Source organism: Triticum dicoccoides, chromosome 5A (genome assembly GCF_002162155.2).
Source record: "Triticum dicoccoides isolate Atlit2015 ecotype Zavitan chromosome 5A, WEW_v2.0, whole genome shotgun sequence".
Classification (NCBI taxonomy): Eukaryota; Viridiplantae; Streptophyta; class Magnoliopsida; order Poales; family Poaceae; genus Triticum; species Triticum dicoccoides.
The window spans coordinates 171665165-171678590 of NC_041388.1; the positions used below are offsets into that span (position 1 = coordinate 171665165).

The following is a 13426-nucleotide window of genomic DNA, read 5'->3' on the forward strand; positions in this document are numbered from 1 at the left end:
ACGCACAGATATCCTTTTTGTTTTTTCATTTTTTGTTAACCGCAACCAGCAGCAGGCTTTGTTCCCTGGACCAAACACGTATACACGCACGCAATCGGCTGGCCACGTGTTAATCCCTTGAATTCCTGCCCCAATACGATTTCCTTTTCCTTGTGTGGTGCACCTCATCCGAGGAGACCAGCTGCCGCACGCCACGAGGTCGCAGTATGCAGCCTCACACCGTAACCTTTCCTTTCCTCTATCCACGTTCCTCGGAAAATTCCGCCGTTGATCCTGACGAAGCTTCGCATAGTCTCTGATCTTGGTTCTCGCCATCAAACTATTCAGCCCCGTCGCACGTACTCACGAACGCCAACCCTACCTACCGTAACAGTTGCCACCTCGCGCATCGTCCATGCATGAGCCATGTCATACTCTGGCCACCCGAGTCGCCGACACAATCCGTCCGTAATGTCGCGCCGCCGTCCTTGTACAACATCGAACGCATCATTTCGATACTCTCACACTTCGATCCATTCGGGCGCCCCCTACGTCTGGTCGCCGGTCTGATCGCGAGCCGAATCTGTTGCCGTCGTAACGTCTTCAACAGCCACTACGCCGGCTCAATCGCCACGTCTAGCTGATCCTTACCGACCGCAGCCCATCGAACGGTCCAGGCCTCCTGCCCGAAGTGTCCGACACCACCGACCGCATCAGCGATCGCCGCCATGCTCCACCTTGTGCCAATCGGACGTTCCCTGGCACCCGTCGAGCATGATCCTCGTACCTCCGGATGATCTTCCGCATAGCCTTCTCGCAACCTTGCTCATGATACCACTTGTTAGAATAAAACGCTAATGCAAGATCATAGACGCCGAGGCACGATATTTGTTAACGAGATTCACCGATATGGCTACATCCCCGAGGCATGACTACGGGCGCTCCTCCCCAAGATACCGCAACACCGGCCGCCCGGGCACGGCACAAGCCGTCGGCTCCCTTGCGTACCTGTTGCTATCAAGTCGTCATGGGTTACGTGTGGTGCCCCTCCGTATATAAAAGGCCTAGGATAAGTGTCCGACTCCTACACAACTCGCACCTAACCACACCAATTACAACTCTAAGTCCACGTTACCCCTTGCGTATATAATATTCGACACAAATATAACAAATGGGAGGAGGCGGCCGGCGGGGGTGCTCCATTGCGGCGCGGCGGCGCCGCACGGGAGCGGGATAGGAGCGGGTTAGAAGTTGACGTTTGGTTCCTTCTTCAGTGAGTATTAACATCCATTTTTTTTCCAGAAACATATAGGGTGACGTAGAACTGTTATATTAATTCTCGGTTCCATCCAGGACTGAAACAGAGGATATTTGTAAGCTGAAGATCCTCGAGAGTATTTAGCACTTCCTTGAAGCAATCCACCTTCTGCATCATTGGTTGGTCAAAGAGATTCATGCTCAGAAATTCGGTCCATGTAGCACATCACCTTCGAGTAATAAATGGCTTGTTCTGAAGAAAGCAAGCTTTTTCTTGTGCTGAGCTAAATAAATGACAATAACAATATGTAGGGTTGTCTCATTTAGGATGTTACATAAACCGTTAGCACCACGCAAGGCGCAAGCAGCAATCTGCACCTCCAGTTTCTCCTGTTATATGTGAACACGCCTAGACCATACAATTTGGTTTGGAGTGTCGAAATATTTGGAACTTTTGTTGGGTTGGCTATGTGCATCATGATTTCGTACCACATGGTGAACGACCACACATGGTGAACGACTGAATGTCGATTTGACCTGGATCTTTGGTAACGGAATCCATTTTCCAAAATATACAGACGACATCGAGGATATTTTAACTGTTATTAAGAATGCACTACTCAACAAGCAACTCTGGACAAGTAAATGTGAACAGGAATAAAAGCAGCAATGCAGAAAAATTGTTTAACTATTGTTTCATTACATATATGATTATTATTTACAAGTAACATGTACAGATTTTGGACCTAAACAAGGCACCCTTAGTTACACTCAATAGAACTCGCCAATGTCGGAAAATAGAATCTAAGATATTGCGTACAGATGGTACATTGAAAGCAACGTGTTCCTTGAGGATGAGCAGATGCCTTCTGAGTTCTGGCTTGTGCTTTTATACAGAGAAATACATTTCCTTTGAGGCGACAGTTAAGAAGCAGGGTTCTGTTGTGCTCGCATCACCATTTCTTCAGTCGTGGTGCCTATGATTTCGTTGGCACGCTTTAACGGAGCACATAAGATTCTGCCAATCGAATCCTGAGGGGCACAAATTCCTTGTAAGCATGAAGATACTACCTTGGAACTGACTGTAGGTTGGATGATATTTACTCAGCTAACGACTGTCAACCAGAATGGTGAAAAGCTATGTTATGTAACAAGCTAGCAGGAGCTAAACAGGAAGCAGAGACAACCATGGGACATGCACCATTTGCAATATATATTTTCTTCAAAGCACTAGTTCAAATGCAAATTCTGATGGATGGTAAATCTTAGAGCATGTTTTGAATATACTAGTGTGCCAATATTTATTCTTCTATGCCATACTAAATATTGGAAGCTACATGTTTCTTTCTCCATCACATGAATAACATAACATAGGACAAGACGATGATGAAATTGCAAAAAAAAAAGAGAGAGGTGAAATTAACTTAACATAGTCCAAACTCCAAAAGTAGATGCAGCTCTAATTCTTTACTTCTCATGTTTGAATCACCAAAAAAGAACATCTAACGGGCAATAACAGCAAAGGGGTCGAACCACTATCACCATTTTCTTCAACCAGATAAGCTCATAATAACCTTCTTTTTCAACAAAATCCTTGCATAACTGCTGGTAATCAACTAGAGACCACATTCCATGAGAGTGGTTCTCACATGCAACCTACAAGTTCTATTTTCAAACAAACATGCAACCACTTTTACGGCAAACCTGACTAGCTTTTACCTGCCACACAGACCTACCAGCTGGACTGCTGGAGCTGATCCAAACTTCCAACTTTCGACACAAGTATAGAGGTCATTACTGTAGATTTTTGGATCAGAATGAAACTGTTCAAAGATTTACCCGATGAACGATGCCAAGCTTCTCTAACTTCTTTACAGCATCGTGAACATCAAAATTGCACTCGGCGCCAAACTCCTCTTTAATTAGCTCCTCACAATGCAAATCAAGATCCTGGAAAGAACAGCACAACAATAAAATACTGTATAAGGTTCGTAAGTCCTCGTTAGTGGTCACTCCCCAAGAAAAAAAAAGCATATGAATGTACAGCAACCCAGAAATTTCTTCATTGCAATATCTTGTACAAAGAGTGATATTTGGTTAAAATTATTGGGCAACTAATGTGATCGAGTAAATACTTTATTTATATACAAGAACTAACATCTGCGATGGCCAAACAACAAATAACACCTACATATAACAATGCACATGGAACACATTTCTGTTCTAACAATGCATGATGATGGACACTGATGTTACTGAGACAAGCCTCCGGAACACAAGGTAAACTCAGGATAATATATAATAATGTCAAAGGTCTCAAATATTACAAGAGGCAAAACAAGAGTTGAATAAGTAATGGAAAATTTTGGCATAATAATTACCAAAAACAACAAAATGGAGATAAATGCTACAAGAGATACCCAAAATAGAGGAAGTGATATCGCATAACACTACTTCGCCCTGCTTACTTGTATAGTTGCCTTCCCTTGCTCCATTAAAATATAGTAAGAAATTATGACCTCCTTAACCTATGTGGAAAAACGACGGATATCAGTACACAGCACATAGATATAGGTAAAACTTGTATTGCAAGACACGTTTTTTATTTGCTCCGTACTTCTTGCTGTATCACATCATCACATAAGTGTAGAAGTGTTCCTTTCCCACTATCAAGTTGTTTGTCATACATTGATTTTGTAATCAAATTCTGATATAGTGTCATATTTTGCTGAAACCTGTATCACAAAATACAAATCCATCACATACAACCAATGATAAATATAATAAGATCACATTTAATCTAGTATATCAAAATAAATCTACAAACAAACGTTAGTGAGCTACGCTTATTTAGCTCGAATTGGAAACTGGTTACATCGCAACGTAAGTTTAAGTTGCCTAAAACCGAAACAAAGAACATCAATCAAGAACTTACTGTTGGAATTGTTGGGCTTTTAGCCCATTTATTATTTCCAATAATTCCTGAAAATCTCAGAGGCCCTTATGGCTTATTCATGCATGGCAAAGGGAGTGTGGAACTCTTCTTCCACCGCACCATATGTGTTCTTCTCCCTTCTGTTAGGGATTGTGTTTGGTCTACTACTAGTAGCAATCGAAATGGATATGATATTCGTCCGTTATGTACCCGGTTGCATGACTAGTTACATCAATCTGTTATTTGATTCCATTATCATCTCTACTATGATTATCATGTTTTTTATCTACCTTTTTCAGGATTAAACTTAATGGAAAACTTCTCAATTATTCAACACGTACGTGAAGTAGATCTTAGCACAATAGCCAATCACCCCAGACATGATTGCAATGACAACCCATACATCAGCCTTCGGCATTTCAAGAGAACCAACAAGAGTGACCTGCAAGTAACAAGCAGTTAATATAGTAAAGTATTGAAATAAATGCATCCAGAGAGAACCAGATAGTAGGAACATACCAAACCTATAACAGCAGAAATAAGAAACTTGACCCAATCCATTGGTGTTAAAGTGGGATTCTTCTTCTCTGGCTACAAAATATGGTCCAATTTCAGGTCCTCAATAACAACCACCAAGACAGTGAAGCAATTAAACAGATGTTGAATACATATGGATCTTACCAGAACAATTTCCATATCAGCCATTGGAATATTTTTGAAATGCTTCACAAATATTCCACGACTAGGCTTAGCCTTCATGCCAGCCTGCCTGTACATATAATATATCACTAAATCACCACTGGAAGCATAAGAATCTTTCATGAATATGCAGGTTGGTTGAAAAGCTACCTGTACACTACAATCATCCTATCAAATGTAGGTTCTTGAATTGTCATCTTACTCATCAGGTTTTTTATGCTGTCAAGAAGAACATACCGGTTCTTAAGATTACATTTGATTGTAGTCTTATAAAACTTTAATGATAAAACTATGAGCAACCTTAGCTCAATTTTTTCTAGCCGAATGCGTTCGACAAATAGCTCTTGTTCTTCTGTGTCTTCAATAATTTCATCGGTCTTTTTGATGTCGTTTCTTGACTTCGACTGTGGTTTCTTAGAGAACAACCTATCAATCCTAAGAAGGAATTACAACAACTTTGCAATCAGGATTAGCCTGGGTTAAAGATTTCAAAAAAAAAAGGGCAGCCCGGTGCATGTAGCTCCCGCTTGCGCAGGGTCCGGGGAAGGGCAACCACTTTGGGTCTATTGTACGCAGCCTTTCCCTACATTTCTGCAAGAGGCTGTTTACAGGACTTGCACCTGTGACCTCATCGTCATAAGGCAGCAGCTTTACCACTGCGCCAAGGCTCCCCTTCATTAAAGAGTTCAAAGATGTTCAAATAAACTCGATACCTGGTAACCCTTTGCAATGAACTCCAAACTCGGGATATGAGTACATCCACTTTCTCCATGACAAAGTAATCAGTTGTACGGTCGAACCCAACGCCACGACGGAAGATAATGTACTACAAAGAAGCCAATACGGAATATAATTGTTCAAATATATAGCCCATCTTTTCCAACCTAACCAAGCTTTTGGGTGAACTGATTGGTGTGCAAATCAATATGGTACCAGAGCCAGCCAACATGTCTCAAGTTCATGTCCCAGCCAATGGTGTATGAATAGAAAATAGTTGGGGCCTTACATCGATCTCACGTCTAAGGTATGGTGACCTAAGTGGGGGTGTTGAATATATGGCCCACGTTTCCCTAATAGCTCGATCTTTTGGGTGAACTGATTGGTGCATACAATTCAATAATGAGAAGAAAAATTAAGAGTTTGGCACCCCAAAAGATTGGTATCCAAGGATTTTCCACTCCATGCGTCACTGGCATGTAGCACCTCTACCCACATGTCAGTCAGATATGGAGTAGCAAATCCTTAGAATATTCCTATTACAATATGAACCCCAACATTAGCAAAAAGGAGTAACTTATTACCCTCATTAGATATGCAAAAGTAAGGAAAGAATATAAATCGTGAAATGAGAACACACCCTTATAACACACTAGTAATCATAACTTCCTTAAATTAAAACCATAATAGATGGCATCAAGGGAAAGTGGTCAGTTACAAAGACATGAAGATTACCTTGTCAGCAAATGTAGGCAGATTATCATGTGGGTGTTCTTTAAAGTATGTTGTCAACAACTTCTTGTCCAGCTACGTTTGAAGAGAAAATTTTCAGTGCAGTGGACATGTACTTTTCTAATGCTAACTTGAAAAGCTTATAATTTTTTGAACCTTAGATTCATCAACTTTGATGGGGAGGTTCAAAAGATATTTTCCAGATTGTGCAACATCATACTCTTCATCAGATAACAACTTGAAGTTGCTCTTTTCCATTATCTGCTCGATACAGTAGATCCAAATGGTTACAACTTTAAGCTATCGCATAAACTAAATAGTAAATGTTACAAAATCATTGTTACTATGATGTCAATTAGGCGTGACACATCATCAGATTACCATTTGGTTCTCTTTTCTAGTTCAAATAATGGAAGTTAATATGTCAGCCTACTATCAACAGAATTTTCTTTTCAAGCTTTACCGAGGAAACCCAGAAAGTCAAACTAATTTCAAGCCCAAAACAACACAAAAAGGACATGGAACAATTTTTCCAATAACAGAAGCTGGAGACAATTGATAAAACCATACATTTCGATGCAAAATTAAGCAAACAAAGTACCGACAAAAAGTAAGAAGTTCTAGCAACAGGACACCCCAAGATTATTTTGTAAAGTATTATGGGATTGCCTAGCTAGTTTTTGATGGAAAAACAGCAGCAAGGCCACAAATGCCTGATATTCAGACTTCACATCTCATGAATGGTTTTGTCTGCATAATATTAATGTCACCTCAGTGTTTACTTGCATTCACATGTTATTCTTAAATAGGCATTTCAAATAATATTTCACTCAGTTTTTTTGTTTGTTGTGATGATTGAATAAAAGAACACATACAAAACCAAGGGAGGTCTTCATATGTCAGGACAGGATATATATATGTAACGTACTGCAGCCAACCTGGAAAAGATATGTCATGAAATTGAATTCAAGAGTATCGATCTCCTCGGGTGTCAGATTCTGCTGTTCCAGCCTCTTCTCACCATTAACAGGGTCAAATAGCGAGTACAGTTGCTGCATCGAGAAGTGCACACTGAGACACAAGAATCTGGGCATGTTATATTTGAATCCCAACAATTGGAACAATCAAAAAGAGCCCACCATTAAATCATCGAACTGGAGGAGATACCAAGCCCTGATGGTGTACTCCACCTTCTTGCACAGCTTTAGGAACTCATTGCGATCCACCTCATGCTCTGAGCATATATTAGAAGAAATGGAATGAATTAAGGGCAAACCTCCAGTGTCGATATCTTTTCATCTAATCCACTAAGAATAGAAAGAACGCTTGCAGCACAATCAATACAATAAGATCTTCAGTTGGTAAAATATGTGCCGAATATTATGTGTACGAGGTTACAGCTGGACTTGTAATTAGCGGAGGGTTAGGTGTTTGTGTCGGACATGTGTAACCCGGGCCTATTATATAAAGGCACCGCCGGGTAGCCCAATGTGAGAGCCTGACTCAATAGGAATGATAGACTACTTATATCAACAAGGAATTCCTTCTTTTCTGGGAGCCCATTCGAAAAGAACTCCAAAGTTAAGCATGCTTGGCTTGGAGTAATTCTAGGATGGGTGACCGACCGGGAAGTTGGTCCCGGGTGCGCACGAGTGAGGGCAGTGTGCAGGAAAGACTAGTGTTGGTCTGTGGGGCCAGTCTAGATCCCGTGCAACAGCCAGGAACCGGTGGGTTGTGGCCGGGGCGTTACACCAAATAGACTAGACACAAGTTGTTAGGCTAGACAAAGATCACGATAGTGAAGGTCCGGACGCCCGTAGCAGGGGTGGCTGGACCAGCCGTGGTGGATGGTCGAAGACCTGTCTGATGGTCTCGGTGTGCTTGTCATCAACTCTACTATGTTGTTTTAGTACATGGGGAGGAGTGCATGTAGTCATGCCCCGGGGATGTACCCATGTCAGTGAACCTCGTTATTAAATCTTGGTGTTGTTTCATTGCGCGTGTGTCACTGCTTGACCTCGACGGATCGACATGCGCTCTAACAAGTGGTATCATGAGCTAGGTTACAAGGCGGTTATTCAATTTGATCTAGAGGCAACAACCGTTCGTTCCAAGCTACCACTGGTGGCGGATCGAGCCGTGTGTAGTGATCGATGGTTGGGAGACTGTGGGTCTGAATTGTTGTGACAGAAGCAGTTTGAAGCAACGGTGCATGAATCGTCGTGCTCAAGAGGAAATCGGCGAGATCAGATCCAGGCCAGCAATCGGCCGCAGAGCACGCAAAAAACACGCGGATACTCATACGCAGATGCCACATGCAAGCGGCTCATGCGAGGTAGCATCCGCCAGGCAAGGCCCATCGGCAGGGCAGGGCGCAACATGGAGTAGCCTATGGCCCGTGCCTATGCGACTGCATCAGGGGCAAGGCCGAAGGGGGCCCAAAGCGCTTCCCGTGCAGGTGTTGCCCAAGGCAGGGCTAGAGGGGAGCAACTAATTGGAGGGTACGGTCACTCCCGGTGCGTGGAAGTGCTCCAATGGCTCCATGTGGTGCGCCCCAGTGTCGGCACGTGTCGCATGTGGGGTGCTTTCCCCATGGGGGCGGTTTTTGGGGGGTTTAGGTTTTTCTTTCGTTTTTTTTCCTGTTTCTCAGGTTTTCCATTTTTTGTCTGTCATGAGCATAGAGCACAGGTGTGCATCCGCATGAAGCACATGTGTGCTGTCAGATGGACCCCGCCTTTTGCCTCGCCGGCGATCACCAGAGAGGTGGGAGAGGAGAACACACACGAGAAAGAGAGTTTTTTTTTTTTGCCTCGTCGGAGAAGAGAGAACACAGCATTTTTTTTGTTTCTTCCCTTTTACTCTTCAATTACAGAGAAACGGCTCTAACCGTCACGTGGCGATTCTTGGGATTCGTACCATCCCATGAGTCAAATCGCATGTGCGCGTGGGCTACACCATCATCCCCTAAACCAGCCGCCCTACAATGTCGTGCCATCCCACAACCAGGCAAGCTTAAATTGATCGGTGTAGTGACCTAATCAACTAGGCTAGCTGCAGACCACGACAGTGAGTGCAAAAACGCTGCCATGGCACTACGCCGCCGCCAAGGAAGAACAGGGTTCCTGAGGTGCTCTTCCGCGTGTCCACGTCGCCACCCAAATCACTGTCGTTGTATCCAACGAGCCGTGGCGTGCTGTTTCCCTTGGTGTATCTGCAGCCAAGGTGAATTGTGCCGGCGAAATACCGTAGAATGTGTTTGACGGTGGTGAGATGTCCTTCCATTGGCGCCTACATGAACCAAGAGACATAGCCGACGGAGAAAGTCTGGTCTGGACGTGTGTGAACCGGGTACCGCAGGCTGCCAATGATGTTGCGGTACTGCGTCGCGTCGACCATCGGCGCTGTGCTTTCTCTGGACAGCTTGAAGCACGGCTCCATCAGCATGTGGCACGGCTTGCACCCAGCCATGCCACTCTTCTCGAGCAGCTTGCGGGCATACACACTCTGGGCAATGAAAATGCCGCTTGAGCTCTGCTGCACCTCGATTCCAAGATAGAAGCTCAGCAAGCCCAAGTCTGACATCTTAACAGACTCTGCATCTCGCGCTTGAATTTGGCAATCTCATCGGCATCGGATCCGTGATCACTGTTACAGTATATGTGGATTGCACTAGCCCTTTCCATCAGTTCGGACTTTTGGATTGCACTACTCTTTTGTAATTTTGTACTGTATATGTCCAGTCAGGTATGGTAATGAAGAACATATTTTAGGAGCCAGAGCTTGTTGATTGCGGCACCAACCTACTTTCGGTAAACTATTTATCTTATCTTACTGCATTTTACGGCAAAGAAGAGAAGTGCAACGAACAAACCAGGCAAGCGAGATACAGAGACGGGCCTGCTGGAGACGGAAGGCGAGGGAGGGAGGTGGTGACCCAATTAACTCGCAATCGCTTAGAGCGTGACGATGTACGTATTAGCGAGTGGATACTTACCGATGAGGTCGGCGAGCTTCATTACTAGTTTGGGCTTGATGATGGGGATCACCGCCTCCCTCTCCATCCGCACCACCTCCCTCGCCACCCCGTCCTTCCTCACGTCCAGACCTCTGCCCCCAATCACCGACCCCGTCTCCGCCTCCTGATTCTTATGCTTCTCCTCCGCTGCCGACGCCATCACGCAAGCAGCGGCAGCAGAGGGTTCGGGCTAATCGTAATCCGGCGACGAGCAGAAGCGGCGGTGGAAAAGAGAGCTCGGAGGGGTCTGGGAATGCGATGAGGAAAGGGGAGTGGTTGCCAATGCAATTGCTAGGCGCACCCGTCCACGCCATTGTGTGCGCGAATAAACAGAGGAGGCGTGATGCGCCACGTGGTGGACCTTGCTAAATCATTGTGCCTTGGTGTGCACGTGGCGAAAACGACGTTTGTCGGAGTGCGATTGGGGCAAGCTAGTACTATTATTTTTCTTTCAAAAGAAAACTAGTAGTATTTTTCTTTTCTTTTAGGCAGCGCTAGGCGTCGGCCTGTCCTGTTCCTGCCGCACAATAATGACTTCTTTAAGTCTTTTCTTCTTCTCCTCTTTCACTCAACATGACTTCTTTGAGTCGTAGTACGATCGAGCGCGTAGGTCGTCTTTTTTTCTTCATTCGTAAAAAGTCGCCTTCACAATTTAAGTTGGATGCGGGTGATGTTAGAAACTGATTCAGTTTCGCTAAAACAAGTTGTCTCTTTTAAAGCTTATGATTTATCTGGTTTAGGTGTTGTGTTTAGGAAAATAAAGTTTCAGCTAAGGGTTTGTGTGTTCGATGTATGTATTAATTATTGTCCAAGGTCTTGTAATCAGGCTGCGCACACTTTAGTTACACATGGTACGGCTCTAGATAAGGGGACTTGTGAAATCTGGCTTGGCCAATTTCCAAACTTTGTATTAGATGTTGTAGCTGGCGACTTGTCCAACAGTGTTATATAATGGAATACAATGTGTTTCTCTCGCCTTATCTCTCCTCGTCTTCCATCTAATGCACACCACCATCTCAGCATCCCGTTGTTGCTAAATCCGCAAGTTCCCACCCGTGCGTCGTCGTCGGGTCACTGACGGAGCTGCATGTAGTTATGCAGGGGCCATGCCTCCTCCCCAACTTGGAGACATTGTCCGGAGAATTTATTTATTTTGGAGGTGCTTAATTAGAGAAATATAGTCTTTGACCCCCTCGGACATTGTTGTATTTCCCTTTCCCCCCTCCAGCTTTTTATGTCTAGCTCCGCCACTGTGTGGAGTCTCTCATGTTGTCCCCATCTTTGATTGGCTCGCTGTCGTGGGAATGAGTCTGGCAGTAAGAGTATGGGGTACGTAGGAGGAGGCAGTGTCCTAACTACGGCGAGATTGTACACACAAGTTTACGAGTTCAGGCCCCTCTCGGAGGAGGTAATAGCCCTACGTCTCGGTGCCGCGGAGCCTAGTTGACTGGATATGTGTGAAAATTAAAGGGGGTGTGAATCCTTGTGCTAGAGGATGGGATGGCTTATATAGAGTGCGCCATGCCCCTCGCAACCCTCGTTTGCACAGAGTTCAAAGTGAGTTAAGACTGGGACGTTATTGGTAACGCCTGTTATTAATGATCTTTATGGCGACGGGGTGAATGCCTGACCGTTGCCATCCCGGCGTGACTTTAGACCTTCTGTATTCCGAGTGATTCTTCATACGATCGAGTGAGGTTACTGTGGTCGAGTGGAATTGGGATATCCGAGTGGAATTTCTCCGTCGAGTGGATTGCACTTCAGGGTGAGTTCAGTCGGCATCTTCTGTTGGACTTTGTATGTCTTTGACTCTAGGGCAGTGTCCTTGGGTAGGGTGTCTAGATCAGGCCTAAGGCCCTAGCCTAGGTACATGTCATCGTCGTTAGCCCCTGAATGGATTGGGGACCGATTTAAGAAGGGTTGAAGTTGGTTCTGACCCGATTCAACGCTCCAGAGGCATTTCTTCAAGCTCCTGAAAGCATACTGGTATTTTTACCCTGCATCAGTCACCTCAATCGATTCTGGTTTCTGGGATCACCGAGTGGATTACGCTGCGTAGCTTCGAGTACATTGAAACGGGGTATCTTTGGCGCGATTGACTGCTCTGCGGTTCCAGGATCTCGCAGGATTCGAAATTTGGAGAAGCGCGTGGGACGGGCGTGGCACAGTAAGCGGAGCAAATAGATAGGGACTCCTCGATCCTTGCGCCGCTTTTTCTGCCATGTAGCGAGCCTTCGTCTGTTACGGGATGCGATTGGATCGTGTGGGCCCACTGGTCAGCCACTCGGAAGTGGGATTATAAAGGGCGTCGCTGCCGATGCGAGGCATTGTTCCCTTAATTCGCCCTCTTTCTCTCCACTCCTTCGCCTTTCTTCTACCTGCTCCCCACGCCTTCATTGTGACGCCCGGGTAATTAAGCTACAGTGATCGTCTACTAATGATGCCATGTCACCTCGATTATAGTTGCTAATCTCAAGTTAGTTCGAAACCGATTCAAATTCAAATTTAAAATATACGCAAACAACAAAAGTTTTGAAACAATAAAACTAAAATGTTCAGGTTGTGCCAAATAATGCGTAGGTAATTATGATGGAGAAACCACACTTTTATAAAATATTTATAATACTATAAGATGAATAAAACTGTAGATAAAACAATTAAATTAAATGCCTTTTGTATTATGTAAAATACTAAACTGTTCTGTTTAGGGTAAATCTTTTTATGGCAGTGGGTTTAGCGCAATGCTAAATTTAGGAGTTGAAATTATATTTTTACAAAATTAAAATAAAACAGAAAAGAAAAAGAAATAAAAGAAAAGAGGTTAACAAAACAGAAAACCTAAACTAAAAAAAAGGAAACAGCACCCCCACTGGGCTCCGGCCTAGCTGGCCTGCCCAACTGGCCGAAACCAGTCAGACCGGCCCACCCGGTGCCCCCCTGTATAACCCCTCACCCCTGCAAACACTAACCTAACTCCCCCCACTCCTCACTCCCCACGATCCCCACCCCCCCCCGCCACGCGAGATCTGGATCGGGGGCGCTCCAGCGCACGCCGCCCCGATCCCGTCGCCCCCGAGCCCGACGTCGGCGCC

At 44.6% G+C, this 13426-nt stretch overlaps 1 protein-coding gene across 1 annotated transcript; it reads right to left on the bottom strand.

The window, feature by feature from the left end:
• Positions 1-1905: 1905 nt before the first annotated feature.
• On the bottom strand, positions 1906-10633 carry LOC119300660. Its single transcript, XM_037577564.1, has 15 exons — positions 10314-10633; positions 7459-7553; positions 7258-7371; positions 6476-6580; positions 6323-6394; positions 5584-5696; positions 5171-5305; positions 5021-5089; positions 4853-4940; positions 4691-4762; positions 4513-4613; positions 3854-3971; positions 3705-3764; positions 3076-3186; positions 1906-2268 (listed from the first exon to the last, which is right to left on the bottom strand). Exons 1-15 carry the CDS (start codon positions 10492-10494, stop codon positions 2161-2163), a joined length of 1542 nt encoding a protein of 513 aa, XP_037433461.1. The 5' UTR covers positions 10495-10633; the 3' UTR covers positions 1906-2160.
• Positions 10634-13426: the final 2793 nt, after the last annotated feature.